This window comes from Choloepus didactylus, chromosome 17 (assembly GCF_015220235.1).
Source record: "Choloepus didactylus isolate mChoDid1 chromosome 17, mChoDid1.pri, whole genome shotgun sequence".
NCBI lineage: Eukaryota > Metazoa > Chordata > Mammalia > Pilosa > Megalonychidae > Choloepus > Choloepus didactylus.
In genome coordinates, this window is record NC_051323.1 from 54349319 (window position 1) to 54369380 (window position 20062).

Consider the following 20062-nt stretch of genomic DNA (forward strand, 5'->3'; position numbering starts at 1 on the left):
ATCAAAAGATGTTTTAAAAAGACCTAAATACGTAGAGAAATATATCAAGCTCATGGCTAGGAAAACCCAGTAGCATAAAGATATGAATTCTCTCCAGATCAGTCTATGGATTCAATGCAACTCCAGTTAAAAAAAAAATCAGGAATTTTCTAAAAGTTATACGGAAGAATAATGAACCTAGAATAGCCAAGGTGCTCTTGAATAAAGAGAGCAAGGAGAGGACACTCACCCAACCAGATATTAGGACCTATCATAAAGCTATAATAATTAAAGACAGTGTGATATTGGCACAAGGATAAATGAGTGGTGAAACAGAACAGAACCCAGAAACTGACCCATGCATATATGGAAATGTGGTATACAACACAGCTGGCATGTCAGATCAATGGGAAATTAAAGGATTGAGCTGGAGAAAAAAAGGGCTATTTCTATGAAAAAAGATGAAATTGAAATGCTAACATAATCATGTTAAAGAAAAACACAACTCTAGATGATATAAGGTCTTAAGTTTTAAAAATATTTTTTAACTTTTACTAGAAAATACAGGTAATAGCTTTTAATCCTTGGGATAGGGAAAAATTTCTTAAACAAAACACAAAAGCACTAACTGTAAAATAAAAGATTAATAAATTTGACTACATTAAATTGATTCAAAAATGAAAACAGACAAATTAAAAACTGGGAATAGATATTTTGTAATACAACTGACAAAGATTAATATCAAGAATACATAAATATTTCCTAAAATTCAATTAGAAAAGCACAAGAAAATCAATAGAAATATGCTCATGATATATAAATAGGCATTTCCAAAATGAGAAAATACATATAGCCAATGAACATATAAAAGATGTCCAACATTCACTAGTGATTCAGGAAATAAAAATAAAGATCACAAAGAGATGGTGTTTTATGTCTATTTGATTTCCAAAATTTAAAACATCTGATGATACCAAGAGTTGTGTAAGATGTCAATCCACAAGATATGACGTGAAAGTAAATTGGTGAAACCAACCAAGAAAGTGCTTTGGCATTACCTCCTGACTTTGAACTTTTATATACTCAAGGACCCATAATTCCATTTGTACAAAAGGAGACGGAATGAATAAATGTTTTCTATGTTAAAGCTATATAGAAAGCAAAGCAAGGAATGAACAATCTAGATGGAGAAAGATAGTTACCAACAGGTGAGGGGAGGCAGGGCAGCCAAATGGTTTGATTGACTAGGTCCCATCTTTTGTTTTAAGAGGTGATTCATGCATGTTTCTTACATTATTTAGAAAAACAATAAACAAGTGAATAATCATGAGTTAAAGATGGTTTTTAATCAAATTCTATACATCGGAGAGGTAACAGGAAAATAGTAACCAAAAGAAAGTAACTGGATTAATATTAGACACAATTTCTTTATGGAAAAAAATCATTTAATCTAAATAGGGACATATAATAATGCCAAATCGTTCAATCCACGAGAAGTTAGAGTGGTTTTAGACTTGCATGCTTCTGAAAACACAAGCCTGAAATATACTAAGTACAGTAACTGACAGAGATAAAAGAAAAATAAACAAATCCGAATCAGAATGGGAGATATCTAACATAATATTCTAAGTAGTTGCTAGATATATGAAAAATAGTAAGAAAATACAGAAAATTTAAATATTAAAATTAACCAGCTTGAATCCAACCAACATATCTAGAATCAGACATCAAATCCTGGAGAACACTTTCTTCTCCAGCATTTACAAAACCACCATGTACACAAGTCCACAAAGCAAACCTCAAAAGGTAACAATCTCTATCATACAGACCAAGTTCTCTGATGTCAATGTAACTAAATTAGAAATCACCACTAAAAACAGGAAAAAAAAAATCACTATTTAAAAATAGAATTTAAAAACACCTTTACAACTATTTAGCTACCAAAATGATTAAAAAGAAAAAGATAAAAAATACCAAGTGTTGGTGAGGACGTGAAGATGTGAAGAAAATGGAGCTCTCATGTATGGCTGATGTAAATTAGATAACTATTTGGAAATAAGTTCGGCTGCATATCCTAAAGCTGACATACGCATACTCTATAATCCAGTAATTTCACTCCTAGCTATCTACCCAATCATAAAAGCCCTAGACTGGAAACTACCCAAATGCTTATCAAGAGTAGAATGCTTAAATACTGTGGTCTATTTATACAATGGAAGACTATTTAGCAATAAGAATGAATGACCTGCAACTGCACACAACAAAACAGATGAATATCACAACCTATTAGTTGAAAGAAGCTGGACACAAATGATTTCATGTAAAAGTTTTACATAAATATATGATTTCATTTGTATAAAGTAGAAAAACAAGTGGGTCTAATCTATGCTTTTAGAAATCAAGGTGGTTATTCTTATTGGAGCCAGAGGCAAGGGGTAATTGGAAGGGGGCATGTTGGGAATAAACTGAGGTGCTGATAATATTCTGCCTCTAACCTGGGTGCTGGTTTCACAGTTAAATTCACTGTAAAAATTCATTGCATTTTTGCAAGTACATTATATTTCAAAAGTTTAAAACTAATTTAGAAAACACATATCCACATAATCACAGGTAAGAGAAAGTAAGAGAAGAAAGTGAGAAGTCACTGATAAACAACATTAGGCATGAAACGAAGTCATTATTACTACAGTTAGGGCACAGATTTTAAATAATAGACAATGATGAACAATTTTATGCAAATACATTTGGAAATTAAATGAAATAGACAACTATCCAGAGAACTATAACTCACTAAAACTGCTCAAGAAGAAACCAAGCACTTAGACAAAAAAATAAAATCAGAGCTGCCCAGAATGGAAAAAAAGAAGAAAAGCCATCTCAATTGGCAGGACATGATCTGGTATATAGAAAATCCTGTGAATCCACACACACAAAAAATTATCAGAACTAAAGATTAAGTTCAGCAAGGTTAGAGACTATGAGACTGACACATAAAATTCAATTGTATTTCTATAACACTAGCAGTGAGCAATCTGAAAATGAAATGAAAATTTGAGTTACAATAGCATCAAAAGAATAAAATACTTAGGAGTACATTTAACAAATGAAGTGTAAGACTTGTATACTGTAAACTACCAAACAATGTTAAAAGAAATGAAAGACTTAAATAAGTGAAAAGATATCCCATGTTCATGGACTGGAAGACTTAGTATGGTTAAATTGATCTAGAGTTCAATGCGATTCCTATCAAAATCCCAGGTAGTTTTTTTTCCTTCAGAAATAGACAAGCTGATTTTAAAATTCATATGGAAATGCAAGCAACATAAAACCGCCAAAACAATCCTGGCAATTTTGAAAAAACACACACTTCTTAATTTCAAATTTCACTACAGTAATCAAGAGAGTGTGATACTGGAATAGGATAGACTTAAAGATCATTGGAATAGAATTAAGGGACCAGAAATAAACCCTTCCGTTTATGGTTAACTGTTTTTTGACAGAGTGCCAAGAAAATTCAATGGGGGAAAGAATGGTGCTGGGAACACTGGATATTCACCTGCAAAAGAATGAAGTTGAACCCCCCTACCTGAGACTATATGCAAAAATTAACTCAAACTGGGTCAAAAACCTAAATGTAAGTGCTAATACTATAAAATTCTTAAAAGAAAACATAGGAATACATCTTCATGACCTTGGACTTGGCAATGGTTGCTTAGATATGACACCAAAAGTGCAAATGACAAAAGAAGAAATAAACTGGATGTCATCAAAATTACAAATTTTTGTGCTTTAAAGGACAACCCACAGAATGGGAAAAAATATTTGCAAATCTTATATCTGAAAAGGGACTTGTATACAGAATATATAAACAACTCATGATTCAACTCAACAATAAAACTACAACCCAATTAAAAAAATTGGCAAAAAATTTTGAATAGACAATTCTCCAAAGAAGGTACGGAAATGGCCAATAAGCACATAAAAAGATGCTCAACATCATTAGTTACTGGAGAAACGTAAATCAAAAGCATATTGAGATATCACTTCACACCTGCTAGGATGGTTAAAATAAAAAAAAACAGCAATAACAAGTGCTGACAAGGATGTGAAGAAATTAGAACCCTCATATATTGCTGGTGTGATTATAAAAATGGTACAGGCAGTTTAGAAAATACATTAGCAGTTCCTCAAAATGTTCAACAGGGAATTACAATATAACTTAGTAATTCATTCCTAAGTATATGCCCCAAAGAAATAAAAACATATGTCCACACAAAAACCTGTAAAGGAATGTTCATAGCAGCATTATTCATAAAAACCAAAAAGTGGAAACAACCCAAAAGTTCATCAGTTGACTAAACAAAATGAGGTACATGCATACAATGGAATATTATTCGATAATAAAAAGGAATTGAGTATTGACAAATGCTACCACATAGATGAAACTTAAACTACTAAGCTAAGTGAAGGGCCACATATTGTATGATTTATTCTAACTTAAGTGAGGGGAAGGGGCTTCTGTGAGAACTGCACAGTATGTCCACAGACTATCGAGAGTGCCTGGGGATTTGAGCTGTCCTTTGGAGAGAGGCTAAAGTCTGAAGTGACCTTATTTTAGGACTTTCAGTAGCTGAAGATTTGTCTTCATGATATGCATCAGAAACGTTTTCATCTTCAAAGGAGCCTGAGGTAACTTCACTTTCAGATGGGATAAAGCAAGCAGCATTCTTAAAAACTGAAGGAAATCCAGCATTAGAGAGGTGATTAAAAGTTACACTTTGGTAGGGATGTTGGTGAGTTGTTGCTGGAGAATGATTTGGACTTTGAGAACCAGAAGGAATGGAATTTTTCAAATCTTTCTTTAATTGGTGTCTGTCATGAATATCAGTGGCAATCCCATTTTTTTGACAGGAAGAGGAAACACTTGGATGAGAAACGGAAGTCGCTGATGGTCGGCGATGGGTAGCTGCATCAACAGTGTTCCTACGGACTGAAGAAGTGTGTCTTGTTCCGAGATTTATAAAATGTTTACTGTAATATTCAGGAGCAGATAGTTTTCTATATTTTTCAGCACCAGCAGTACCTGAGTCTTCAGAAAAGGTTTGCATTTCATTCCAAGTACAAACGTTCTGAAAACTTCTCTGAGCATCAAAAAAAGTTTCACTTTTGTAGCAGGAAATTATACTGAGCCTAAAGGAAGAGAAATATGCTCGGGGTCTAGGGAGAAAAAGAGCTGCAGTTGTAGAAGGGTTTAAATCTTCCAAGTATCTTTGTTCTTGAGAATCAAAGTTAGCTCTACTTTGAGACTGAGAAAGAAAACAATTGCTCTTTTGAAGTTTAGGGAATAAAGAGCATCTTCTTCCAGAGAAAGGTGAGTAAACAGATGTAGTTGATCGAGCGGAAAAAAAACTTTTATTTCCTGCAGATGACCTTCTCCGCAGTGCAGGATGAAGTGTCTTAAGGCCAAGAGACAGCGTGGCTGCATTGTGCAGGGGGTCTGAAGTGACTTGTTCTTCAGGACAGTTTGGTTGGAAGCTCTGATCCTCTTTGCAGCAGCTGGAGTGAGAAAAGTGTCAAATGAGGAAAAAAAAAATAGGGAGTAGAGGTGAAGACCTGCCAAGTTCCTGAAAAATAATATCCACTTTACCAAAACGGAAACAACAGGGAACAAGAAAAACATGACAGCTGATGCTGATGGTCACACAAATGTACCCAACAGGATGCCTGAGCCTAAATTTATCTCTAACTGTGTACACAGCACCCACCCAGTTCATTAAACCTTGGGAAGAAAAGTTGGAAGTCTCAAGGAGGCAGGCAGAAATAAAGACCAGGGGAAACACATGAGAGAGCTTTAGAACTAAAGGATTCCCCTGGAAAAAAAGGCAAAACTTCCTGTTTTAAAAATAATAAATTGTAATATTTGTTTGAGATTAATAAACTACTGTAAAGGAATTAAGTGGAATACATTTATACCCTGTTGACTAGTTCCATTTTAGAATACTAACCATGGTTGAAGCATACCTCTCTGGAAAAAATATTTCAGCTAATTATCCAGACCTTCCAGATACTAATTATTGTGGGAAACCAAAGGGAGCATTAAACATGGTATATGAATATTTTCAATGTCCTTCAGCATAAGGAATATGGAGAGGGTTTTGTTGTTGTTGTTGTTCAAAGGCCTACCTTAAGCATTTTCCCATATTGAATTTAATCCAAAGTAAATCTCTCCCTTCCCTTCTAGGCCATCATCCTTACACCGTAAATGCCCTGTGTCGGTGGAACAAATCAGAAGACTGAAAGCTAGACTGCATGTGGAATTCACATGGCAATAACACAGAATGTGATGACAGCAGACTCTAGAATCTAACGACATCAGTTTAGAATAAAATTGTTCTGTGGCTCACCTTTCTGAAAAGTCGCAATTTGAGTGACCATGGAATATATATTCTAACTTAATTATGTTCAAGGAACCAGCCAACAAATCAAGGGGCGAGAAAACAGCAGGACAATAGCCTACAGGACACCCGCACAATCATTTACTTGGAACTTTGTCTCTCACTGGCTGCCCGCCACACTTCTGGCTTGGCGAATTGTTCTTGCATTTGAATACTCTTTACCCCAGGTTTTTACAACCCTTGGTGATTTGGAAAAGTGACTGTTACAGACTTTGGCTTAAGATATATTGAGAAGGAAAAAAAGACAGCTAGCAAATGTCATTGTCCCCCAAATGGAACAATCTTCATCCAGACTGGCAGTGAAACGTGCCATCTGATTGTCTGGGTCACATGTACAGATTTGCTATGCCACTGTATAACACCCCTTGGAATACTTAGAGTACACCCAAAGGCAAAGTTAAGTTATTAGACAAGAAACACTGTCCTCTCCTTTTCCAACTCAATTAGCAGTACTGTCTCCATAGCAGGTGCCTAAGGATGTGTGTAATTACTTATGGCGTAAAACACCCCCTTTAAATACTAGCATTTACCTACCAAAACCCTGAGCCTATAACTTACTACCACGCCATGCCTTTGTTTCCTTCCTAATGCTCTATTTTGGGATACCGTTGAACAAATTGCTTTGCAGAGCACTAAAGCTTTCTAATTTGCACCACACAACTGTCAGATTTGTGATTTAATTTTACCCTACTTGTAAGCTAATAAGGTTGTCTGTTACTGTTTCAAGGATGCTGGCAGAAGGCATGAGATTCCCGGGTCTGAGTGAGAGGACTTCTGGCAGAGCAAGCAGCACCTATGTCCTCCCCTTGACCTCAAGTCTCACGGGGACAAGGCAAGAGACCCAGAAGGCACACTTGCCGTGGGTTGCATTACAGGAAAAGGAACACTGAGCTTGAAGAACTACCACTTTCAGAGCAAGCAGTAAGGAAACCTGCTCATTCTGCTCTTTGTCTACCTCATTCTTCAAGGTTTCCTACCAAGACCCTGAGAATCAGCCCAGGTAAAGTGGTGGTCAGGGCCTCCTATACTGGCACACCCGGCGAGACGTGCAGGAGCATGAAAGGACTGTCTCTCCTACAGAAATCGATCATTTTTAACCCTTTTTTGTGAGATTGTAGTCTACAGTCTCTCAGTCACACTAAGATCTATGATTGTCTTTTCCAAAAGGACAGCTTTTATAAATCGTATCAATAGAATATGTAATGCTTGTGAGGTTCCTAGAAGAAATTTCTCTCTTCAAAACTGGGCCCGTTTGAGGTTTAACGCTGACACCAAAGGTCCTCCAAAGAAGCACCTGCCCCGTGAGACAGTCCAAAGGAGATGAGAAGGTTCTGACTAGATCTCAACATGACCAATCAGTTCTGCCCAAGGGATATAAGAGGGCTGACCATTGCCCCCACTGAAGCAAAGAAACGATCATCCACCCCAACAACAGGTGTTTGAGTGTGTGTGTGGTGGGAGAAGAGCCCAGACATTTGAAAGGAAAAGAAATCTCATACTAGTGTGGGTAATAGCTAGAGGTTGTTGTAGATTGTTCTGGGTAGAGAACTTATCTAAATCTTTAGATGTCCTTAAACTGTGTCCCCATTGCCTTGTTTTAAAAGTACTAAAATTAGACCTATACTGAACCCCAAAAAGGTAGTAACCCTTCATAATGGTAAACACCTAAAACATACACCTCCTCCGTTCCCAATTCTCTTTATCCTATTAGTTCCATTACCCTGGCACCTTCTGCTTACATCATGCCCCATGGTCACATGAACCTGCTCTTTTCCTACTATTGTCCCTCTATTCCCACCAAAATCAATACTCCATCCTGATGCCTCATCATGCCCCAGGAACACCTTGTTTACCTGCAATCTCATCAAAACTACAATCTCACCATATCTCAGCTGGATGTTAGGAAATCTCAAAACTTCTCAAATTTTTGGGTGCATTCCTGGAGAGCTAGTTAAAATGCAGATTCCTGGGCACTACCCCCCAGAGATTCCAATTCACTAGGTCTTGGGTAGGGCCAGAGAATGTGCATTTCCAACAAACTCCCAGGCTAGATGGATGTTGATGCTGCTGGTCCACAGATCACATTTGAGTAGCTCAGTTCTAGAACATCTGAGAGGTGAACAACCAGCAGAATCAAGTTCGAAGGGCCTTTGCGTTACTGCACAGCAGCTTCCAGTCTGACACTGAATGATCCCAGGGCTAAGTGTCCTTCCTCCTGGTGCCTAGATGGTAAGTCCCTTTAGGAACCTAGAATGCACCTGAGGGGAAGGAGAAAGGAAGGGGGAGAACTCAGACTGTGACTGAATCTTTAGCACAGAGATGAGCTCTAGATAGGAGCTAACTTGAGTTAACTTGAACTGGCAAGTTTGTTTCCCACATTAGCCAAAACAGAGCTCATGACCCATTCTGAATTCAGTTACCAAGAAAAATGCAGTTATCTTTAGCTAATCTGAGTGTAAAGAATGTAAATTACTTAACCCATTACATTACAACATTAAACTCTTTCCACATAGGTTAACTCTTTGATGTTTGTTACTCGGCATGGTTATCTGTATGTGACTTGAAAAGTACAAGAAATGTTGCTTTGGGATTGCCAAATAATTTGATAGGCTATTTCTAGAATTCCTGATCCACACATTAATCCCTTTAAAAGGAAGAAGGCTAATAAAATTCACTAGATAGTAGTTATTAAATGCTAAGTATTCAGTTAAGATGTAGAACCAATACACAGTCAAGGGATTATTTGAATTGATCCAATAATAAGTTAGGAGCAGTCTTCAAAACAAAAGAAACAAAAAAGTGCATATTTTAGGTAAACATGTATAGGTGTGTTCTAACAACATTAGATGACTTATTTTCTTACCTGTACTCTCAAGGTCCTCAGCTTTTGCCTATCAAACCCACTTGCAAATTCTCAAAGTTGGATCAATTCAACCATCTGACTTCTCCACTTCCATATATGAAACTCCAAGAAAATGTGATCTATTGATCTTCCCAAATTGCATGAGTCCGACACTCATGTTTTTGTCAACAATTAAGGATAGATATATTTTTCCTTTTTTTGTGGAAAACTAAGAGGATTAATCAATTGTGACTGATATTTGATTTTAAAAGAAGTCACATGAAAATCTATGGGCATCTCTCCCAAAAGATAAATTTTACAGAGAGAACATGTTCTTGTGGTTAATTTTGCTATCAAGGACACTGTGAATTGAACTCACCTTAAATGAGATAATGGGGTTATGACTGTATCTCCCCATGGCCAGTCATTTCTGTCCCATGGGAGGTTATAAAAGGACAGGTAATTTCAAATTTATGCAAATATACTTTTAAAAGGCTTTGGGTTTTTTTTTTTTTTTTTTAATATTTAATTTATTTAAAAAGTTTGTTCCTAAGTATTTATTTTAAAAGATGTGTTAAATCTTTATCTTATTTTGTTGAATCCAGGTTTTTTAGTTTTTATTTGTTTGCTTATTTTATTTATTTTCTTAAAATGGGGCTAAATAGGAAAAATTTTCTCTGCCTTTACTTTATTAAGTGCCATTCACTGCCATCTATTCCAAATCATTAGGGCTGTTTTACACCTACTCCAGGGCTTCACTGCTAACAAAGGCACCTAGGATTAAGCAAGAAGAGGGAATGTCTTACCTGACATGGATCTTAAAATCTGGATATGTCTAGTTTTTCTTAACAGCTATGTGTCTTGGTTTCCGAGGGCTGCCGTAACAAAACATCATAAAGTAGGAGACTTAAGACAACAGAAATTTATTGTCTCACAGTTCTGGAGGTTAGAAGTCTAAAACTGAAGATCTGCAGGGCCATGCTCCATCTGAAACCTGGAGCCTCTTCTGGCTTCTGGAGTTTGCTGGCAATCCTTGGTGTTCCTTGGCTTGTGGATGCATCTCTGCCCCCACCTCCACATGGCCTTCTTTCTTTGCCTCCATCTTCGTGTGGCATGCTCCTCTGGGTCTCTGTCTGCCTCTTCTCCCCTTCTTATAAGGACACCAATCATATTGAATTAAGGCACACACTAATCCAGTTTGACCTCCTTTTAATAAACATCTTCAAGGATCCTATTTCCATAGAAGGTCACACACATAAGACCAGGGCTTAGAACTTGAACATGTCTTTTGGGGGGACACAGTTCAACACTGTGTATGCCTGTCATTCATAAATTTCTCAAATCCTCTTTGAATCTATGTAAAAAATTATGCCTATACAATTCTTGAGGTTAAGTCCCATAATTATCTTATTTGTCCTAAACTTATATCGATTTTCAAGGCTGTCTCTCTTTCAAGATTTTTAGAATTTCTTGAAAAAAATTGGTGCTCAACTTACCCAGGACCTTTTCAAATTAAGGCTGCTCACCCTTTCCCGGGGCTACCACCTCCCCCATCGTCCAGTGGGTCTTCTCTGGCTAGTCCCTAGTTTATTACACCCTTTCTAGGCTGCCAGAACTGCACATGAGACTCCCGATGAGGAAACACAATAGTCTCACAGAGTAGGATAACCATCTGGCTGGTTTCAATAACTCTCAAAGGTGCACAACATCATACTGGGATTTTCCGCTTAATTGGAGTAATAGCCTGATGTTCTCTATAACCTTAACAATTATCAAGTCTCTTTTCTGAGTTACAGTTCTGAATTATTTGGAATCATTTCAGAGTCCTTTTAAACACTTCACTTGCCTATTTTAAAACTGGTCTAAAGGGTTTTTTGTTTGTTTTATTTTGTTTTGATTTAATACAGGAACACAAATTTTTAAGACCTTGCTATTATGTAGAATCATCATTTGTGGCTCCTCCTATCTGAAAGATTTCTCACATAATTTTTCCAGTTCATACAAACAGAACTAATTCCAGTTCTAGGACTGACCTCCAAAGACGTGATCAATTACCTACACTTCTTTATGAAATTACCCTTTTATCCCATCCTTTGTTTCCTTTCTCCAGATCCCTTTGCCCAATTCTATGATCATTTAGTAGATAACTCATTCATTTCAGAAACATTAACTTGCATTTATTCTATGCTGTATTAGGCACAAGAATAAGGTGTTTACAAATACAACGATGAAAAGATAGGGTCCCTTCCTCAAGAATTCCATGCTATGTCATATTCACTAGGCTCTTTTATTTACCTGCCTATTTTACGTCTCAAAAACACCATTCAGGCACAATTTCTTCATTTGTAAGTCGTTTGTTCCCCCCACTAAAACAATATTATCTATGTTCTTAGGGTTAGACCTACCTCATGGGAGGATGAAACTGAATCACTTAAATGGTCTCCAATCTTTCTAGAACTATGTGCTGTCCAATTCAGAAGCCACTAGCCCCATGTGGCTCTTTAAATTTAAATTAATTAAAATAAAAAATTCAGTACCTCAGTTGCACTAGCCACATTTCAAGTGCTTAATAGCCACGCATGACTAATGGCTACCACATTGGACAGCACAGATACAGAACATTTCCATCATCACAGACAATTCTATGGAACAGTGCTGGTCTAGGGAGATCTTATATAAGGAGTCACATAAATACAACACATAAAAATATGTTACACATTTTGGCAAACAATTATCGTCTTCCTCAATACTTCAATGATGCCACCTGGTACTAGTAAGTTATTTATATTGGTTTTGTCTACAAGGTCTAAACTATCTTTAATACTGACCGCTATTGAATATGACTTTAATTATAATCTAAGTCAAAATAATCATAATCAATCCTTTTCATGTCTTGTTCATAGAAGAATATATGACAGGAAATACATAATGAAAATATCTAAATAGTAGCAAAAATGCAATGAATAATCAATTCAACATGGGAAATGTCTTAAGCAAACTTACCCTCCTTCACTTTCTGCTTCCTCTGAACTATAACTTGTGGCTGAACTTTGCACTGTGGCAAGCTTTCTCTTCCTAGCTCTGTGCTGAGGACTTATCCTATGAACACTTATCTTTCCTCCAAGCTCCTCTTGTACATACTCCTCCAGCTCTGTCATAGTTTCTTTTAGAAATCTGATTTCCTCTCTGAGTTCTTCCATACTGGTGAGTAATTCATTCAACTTCTCCAGGATCTGAAGTTGCCTTCCTTGGAAGATCGCCGCCGTTCCATGGTCATTAGGCATTTCGTCTTGCAAAGTCAACGGATGAAATGCATCACCCAGAGGAAAAAAACTAGGAAAATTCATTGCTTTCCTGGGTTTACGGACCTTGCGGTACCACAGAAGCAAGCTAATTCCAGCAGCGCCCACCAGGATGCCAAGTATCAGTTCTTTTTTTGTGGAATGCAGCATCTCTTGGTTTTTGTTTCTAAAATTAAAAGTGTAAATGTAAATGAATGTTCTTTCAATCTTTGTCCGCAACAAAAGTATTAGTGCTTTTTCAATCAACAAAGCTAGGTCTGTATCGTCAAAAAAAAAAAACACTTGATAAATCATAAACCAAAATATATTGTGAGTAGTTACCTCTATAATGTATGTGGCCCAATGAAAATATTTATTTTAAGGACATCACTGAAGTCTAGAATAAAGTAATATCTACTTTAATTCAGAATTTGTATTCCAAATGCTGATCTGAAATTTACTCTTTACTGTATTTTTAAGAGGATTTGATAGAGGTAAAACAGCACTGTAAATTTCTGAGAAAGCTAAGAATTCAAATTATTCTTAACTGTGTCTAAACCTTTTATGTGTATAAAATTACTTGGTGTGCCGATGTCTGGATCTTAGCTAGTATTTAAAGCAGGCCAAGAAGCTCTTCCTTAGCACGACTTCCAGTTAGTGCTTAAATGTAGAGTAATAAGACAAAATATTTAAAAACCCAGGGCTTTGGGATTTAAAATATGCTGACAAAAAGGGTAAAGGACAATATTGACTGTGTTTTAAAACTTCAACTTCCATGTGAGACCAAGGGTTTATATTTCCTAAACAATTTAACTCGTACAGTTTGTTCAAATATCATAATTACATGGAACTTTGAACAGGAAATGAGACCTGGTAGGTTTGTATAGGTTAGTGTGAATAGCGACACATCCCAAAGTAATTTGGGCAGAGAATAAAATATATATGCAGGGCCCCCCGAGGAGCTGGGGGGAAAATGTGGAAGTGTTGGACTTCCTCACCTGGGCTGTTGCTGATGTTCTCACAAACATTGAGGACTGACGGCTTGGTGCACCGAGCCCCCTACCTTGGGGCTTGCCCTTATAAGCTCTTTACTGCAAAGGAGAGGCTAAACCTGCTTATAATGGTGCCTAAGAGTCTCCCCCTGAGTATCTCTTTGTTGCTCAGATGTGGCCCTCTCTCTCTCTCCAGCTAAACCAACTCGGCAGGTGAACTCACTGCCCTCCCCCCATGTGGGACCCGACTCCCAGGGGTGTAAATCTCCCTGGCAATGCAGGATATGACTCCCAGGGATGAATCTGGACCTGGCATCGTGGGATTGAGAACATCTTCTTGACCAAAAGGGTGACGCAAAATGAAACGAAATAAAGTTTCAGTGGCTGAGAGATTTCAAATGGAGTTGAAAGGTCACTCTGGTGGACATTCTTATGCACTATATAGATAACACCTCCTAGGTTTTAATGTTTTGGAATAGCTAGAAGCAAATATCTGAAGCTACCAAACTCCAACCCAGTACCCTTGATTCTTGAAGACAATTATATAACAATGTAGATTCTAATGGGTGACAGTGTGATTGTGAAAACCTTGTGGATCATACTCCCTTTATCCAGTGTATGGATGGATGAGTAGAAAAATGGGGACAAAAAATAAATGGAAAATAGGGCGGCAGGGGGGGATGATTTGGGTGTTCTTTTTTACTTTTATCTTTTTATTCTTATTTTTACTTTTTCTGGTATAAGCAAAATGTTCAAAAAATAAATTGGGGTGATGAATGTACAACTATATTATGGTACTGTGAACAGTTGATTGTATACCACAGATGACTGTATGATATGTGACTACATCTCAATAAAACTGAATATAAATATAAATATAAATATAAATATAAATATAAATATATATATATATATATACTGGCAAGCATTGGCAAGTTTGTGATCCAAGAAATGCTAATATCTATGCAGTTTTTGTCCCCTTTCTTCTTCCTCTGCTTCTATGTATGAAGTCTCAATGTTTTTGGTTTTTTTCCCTTCAAATTTTCACTTTTTTTTTAATAATAATAAAGTCATTTCTTTTGACATCCTTTCTCTTTCTGATCATTCATCTTTTTGCATTCAAGGCCCAGGATCTGAACCACCTCACTTCCAACATAAACTGAGCCACTTGGACTAATTGCCACCATAAATCCTTCTACAGCAAATCCCATCTTCAACTACTTTTAGCACCTGTTCTGTTCTCAAAGACAAAAGACCATTAAAGGAAAACATTAATATAAAGTCCCCTTCCTTCTGAGACTTTGAAATGGGCAGGAAGTATAACAGTATTAGGATAAACTTTTGTAATTAGTGAGATAAATATAGTGAGACATTTTTACAGACTTTGAAATCCCCCAAATTGTTTCCTCATCAATTTCCATCTTTCCTAAACAGGTGTTCTCTATTTTTAAAATACAGTTTAACATATTTGAAACTTTGTCAACAACTTTGGAGAAATGTTAAAAATAATGATAAAGTGTCTATTACTGGAAGTTAATCTGTAGAGGGTATTTTGTGTTTGCTTGACCGTCGCCCAACCACAACCACTTTTGCAAGAACCACATTAACACAGCACTGCAGCCTCTGGAACAACTGGAGAAGGAATTAAAGGCAATAATTAATAATCTGACATTTTACAGGGAATTCAGTGTACAGGAGTCCATAAAATGCCACTTCTCTAAAAATAATATTTAGGAATCTCTATCAGCTTTTACAAAACGTTTCATTCCTCTTTGAATTAATCCATAGTAGTAAATGATTTCTGAGAACCTTAATATAATGCATACTTTGAAAATTTAGTATATTACCAAATTTCTACCATAAAGAAATTTAATGAGATGAAAGGAAAAAAGAAGTTCACAAAAATCTAATAAAATATCTTTTGGGTTAACTGCCAGTTCCATATATTCTATTTTTTTTAAAACGCCTAACTTTTTCTTGTTCTTGTTTTTCATTTTTACATACACTGTACAATAGTCATACAATACTATCATGCAATCATACAATCACTCACAATCCACTAACTGAATTATTAATCAAACACACTGACCAAACACTTGACATCTATGAAACACACACTTAAACATTCTATCCATATAAGACAATCATATGCCTAGTCAAAAGCCATGGAATTTAAAACAAGGAAAGCACTTATAAATCCATGCTCTAACTTCTTTATTAGATGAGTAAGGTCAAGCCCAAAGTTCAGCTACAGAGCTGGGAACAGAAGTTTGATTTTTGATTTTTTTTTTTCACTCAAAGTCTTGTACACATTTTACTTCAATACAGCATCTTGGGTTACATAATATTTTTTAAAAAATTGTTTACTTTCCTCAAAATAACATATGCAATATGCATCATTTATATAGTATTCATTCATTGTTTAGTCAACAAATGTTTATATAACAGGCATTGCATTAGGTGCTGGGGATACAATGGTTAAAAGAGAAGCCTCATAATATTTTTCCACATATGATGAATTTTCTAGGTAAAGTTTACTTTTAGAATTATTTTGTCATACAATTTCCTAATATATACGTATTTTCTAATAATATGCATCCTTATATAGAAAAGACTGAATATCATTTAACTTATTCTGGATAAATGAAGCAAATTTTTATGAAAATAACTTTGAGTCCTTCCAAGGAAAGAAATGGCCTCCAACTGCTATGTTTTGTTTATTTATAAAACCCAGTTGGTTTATGTTTTTCTCCTTCATTGATACACTTTTACTCTTTTGGTTTGGGATATCATTCTGCCTGTTTCTACTAATTCTTTTCTTAAATCCTTATCCAGTTCCTGGCATTATCCTATCTCAGTATCGTGGACTATGAAGTCGGATATACAAGCTTGTTAGAAATGTTTTTAAAATAACAAGGTGTTGGTCTGTTTGAAGTTCTCTCCCAAGTAGAATGAAGCTTTATAACATAAACAATGTGAAACCATGTTGGATGCTAACTGGTCTTTTGGGCCTACTTTATGTTTAACAGAAAAACAGCTTTAACAAGATTGATGAACAGAACCTTGGAAGGTGAAAGTAGTGTTCTGAGTTAGATCACCTGTCTTAGAATCCCACTTCTTCCATCTTTGCTGTGCAACCTTGGACTTGATGCTTCAGATTTCTCAACTGTGAAATGGGGATAAAAGTCCTTCCATGACAGGTCTGTAATGAGGTTTAAATGAGCTAATCCTTATAAAGAAATTAGCAGTACATGGCACATAATAAAGGCTTAAATGTTATGATGATGATGATGATGATTTACTGCGCTCCAGCTTTATGCCCATATCTGGTGAGGACCTTTACAGAGATTGTACGTGCCATGAGATCTGTGATTTTACAACCTGCTTTTTTCACTATGTGCCCAGCACCAAGCACAGTGGCTAGTTCAATATCCGAGTGTTGAGACAATAAACAGTTTTTAAAAAGTTATTAGAAAAACTATGAGATCAGAAACCTAATTGTGAAATATCAAAATGCATGGCATGTTTTTCCTAGGGATGTTCCTGGGCATTCAATATAGGTAAATTTAATTTTGAGATGGCAATGCTTTTACTTGGATTATATGAAATTTTCAATTTGTGCTAATGATCAATTTTAAGTGAAGCAATAAATTTTGATGGAATTTCTAGAGGCATGATAAAGATAACCATACAAAAAGAAAAGGGGTGAAAACTATCATTAGAGGAGGGAATCTATTTTAAGAACCCGAATTTGACTAGGAATCTGGAAACTTGAGGCAAGCAAACCTAAAATGTGGGTCCCCAGAGCCACAATTCTGAGGCTCTTTCTTACTTCCAATCTTCACAGTAAAGAGTATCTTGGATTCTTTTCAAAGCAATTACTAAGAACAATAAAGAAAATCCTTACATTCTACTTACAAAGAGACTTTAAAATTTATTATATTTACTTTTCCTTTAAAAAGTTTTTTCAAGTTAGGGGGGACTTTGATGATGCCAGAAACATCCATGACAACTCCAAGATTCAAGATAAATTTAACATAAAGGTTATCTGAAAAAAGAAATATAGAAATATAAATCCATATGTGCTCATTTCCAGTAGTAATTCTCAGAAACAGACTTCGTGAGATCAAATCCCAATTCTAGCACTTATTAGCTGTGTGACTGTGGGGGAACTTATTTAACCCCTCTGTGCCTCAGTTTCCCCACCTGTAAAATGGGGGATAATAACAATACCTACCTCACAGGACAGTTTTGAAGAGTAAACGATAAAACATCAGCTAACATTTATTGAGCACTAAGGCTGGGGCACTGTGTAAAAGGCTTTACATGTGTTAACTAAGTCAATCTCATCACTGCACATAAACACTTAACACAGTGCCTGGCACATAATAAGCACTCAATAAATATTAGCTATTATCATCATGGTATTATCAAAAAATGCAGAGAAGAAATATTCTAATAATATCAATGTCATAAATAGAGTGGTTATTAAAATATATATTTCACTGAAAATTCTCTAACAATTTATTTTGCTATAGAGAAATCAACAGACTCAAATATACTTTTATAGTACTTAAAGACTGAAACTTCTGCTTCAGGCCATGTGAGGATAACAATGTCTAGAATCACCTTCCTACTGTAAACAACTAGAAAACTGGACAAAATACGTGAAACAATTGTTTACAGACACTGGAAAACCAACAGCACAGGATCATGATCCTTGAGTGAAAGGAAACAAATGAGGTTAAGTCCTACATTTCCCCAGCTTTCCAAATGGAGGCAATTTTAGGACTATGGCACAGGAAACGGAAAACCAAACAGAGAGCTTAGAAGTCTCTCTTGAGTTGAAGAGACAGAGATCAGAGTCAGAGAGACTGCAGCATCTAGAATTTGTACATTAGAGTGCTGAAGATGAGGGTGCTATGCAGAGGAAGACACTGGAAATCTGCATAGGGGTCTCCTGAAATCTTCTGCCCATGCATGCGTGACCCCATCAGGCCAGGAAAGAGCAACTTCCAGGGAAAGACAGCAAGCTGAACAATTATTGAGCTTACAGAGAACCAAATAGAGTGGAGAGAGCTCTTGGAATACATGAGACTTTCAGTTGAGACCCTTGAAGGATAATGCCTCAGTGGGACCAAAGTAGCCCGAGATTTAAGGCTATTCTAGGCTTTCCCTAATCCAGATGAAAAACAAGCCTCCAAAGGACCAAACTGACTCACCAGTAAATTAGCTGTGTTCATAAATAAAGTCCAACACTCTATAAAGGAATAGAATATCCAGAACTCATCAACACAAAATTTGCAATGTCCAGCACACAATAAAAAATTACTAGACTAAAGAAGCAGGCCTTTGACGAAGTGAAAAATCAGTCAATTAGAAACAAAACCCAAAATATAGAGATGATATAATTAGCAAACAATTATGTTGAAGGATTTAAACGAAAATAAAAACACGAGGAAAAGAAAAATAAAAGGTATTAAGAAATAAATGGAAGTTCTAGAGATGAAAACAAAATATCTGGAAAAAAAATTACTGATGGAATTAACAGCATGAACAACACTGTGGCACAAAAACAACAACAACAACAAAATCAGTGAACCTGAAAATGCAGCAATAACAATCATCCAAAATGGAGCACATAGAGAAAGAAGAGGCTTGGGGCAGGGGGAGGGGAGGGCTGGGAGGTAGAAAAAGCAGTGGCTCATTGACCTATGGGGCAATGTCAGGCAGTCTAAAACACACATGGTTAAAGTTCCAGGGGAAAAAGAGAGAGAGTAGAGGGAAAAATATTTGAAGGAAAAATGGCCAAAAAATGTCCAAATTTGGCAAAACCTATGAACCCACAGATCCAAGGTCAACATAATCCAAGCAAAATAAGTAAAGAAAACCAAAACAAGGATTTGGTGTATCACTGACAACCAATGATAAAGAGATTATCTTAAAAGCAGGAAGAAAAAAGAACACATTGTATACAGAAAAAAAAAAAAAAAAGATAATTGATGTCTCTTCAGAAACTATGCAAGCAAGAAAACAATGAATTAGCATCTTTAAAATGTTGAAAGGAACTGTCAACTTAAATTTCTATACTCAGTGAAAAGACTGTTCAAAAATGAAGGTGAAATAAAGATGTTTTTCAGACCTAAAAAAGCTAAGGGAATTCATTGCCAGCAGGTATGCACTACAAAAAATGCTAAAGGAAGTTCCAGAGGCAGAAAGAAAACAACAGAAACTTGGATCTACACAAAGGAATGAAGAGCACCAGTAGTAGTAAATATGTGGGTAAACATAAAAGTCATTTTCCTCATTTTAAAACTCCTTAAGAAAATATTTGCTTACTTTATGCGAAACGATAGTAACATATCATGGGGTTTATAATGTATGAAAAGTAAAACGTAAGATAACAATAACACAAAAAATGGGAGGGGACAAATGGAAATATGATGTTGTAAAGTTCTAAGATTAAAATGACATGTTATAATACTAAATTAAAGATGCATATTGCAAACCCTG

General features: G+C 36.0%; 1 protein-coding gene across 12 annotated transcripts in view; it reads right to left on the reverse strand.

The window, feature by feature from the left end:
- Nucleotides 1–20062, reverse strand: part of RMDN2 (regulator of microtubule dynamics 2) — an 85697-nt gene that overhangs the window by 62277 nt on the left and 3358 nt on the right. For 11 of the 12 annotated variants that reach the window (XR_005212371.1, XM_037807022.1, XM_037807021.1 and 8 more), the window contains exon 2: nucleotides 12280–12744. Coding sequence is in view for 11 of the 12 variants with exons in the window: in XM_037807022.1 (XP_037662950.1) it covers nucleotides 12280–12728 (449 nt within the window). In the remaining variant the exon portion in view is untranslated. Of the gene's footprint in view, nucleotides 1–4587; nucleotides 5536–12279; nucleotides 12745–20062 lie in introns of all 12 variants that reach the window. The other variant, XM_037807031.1, reaches the window with a different exon arrangement.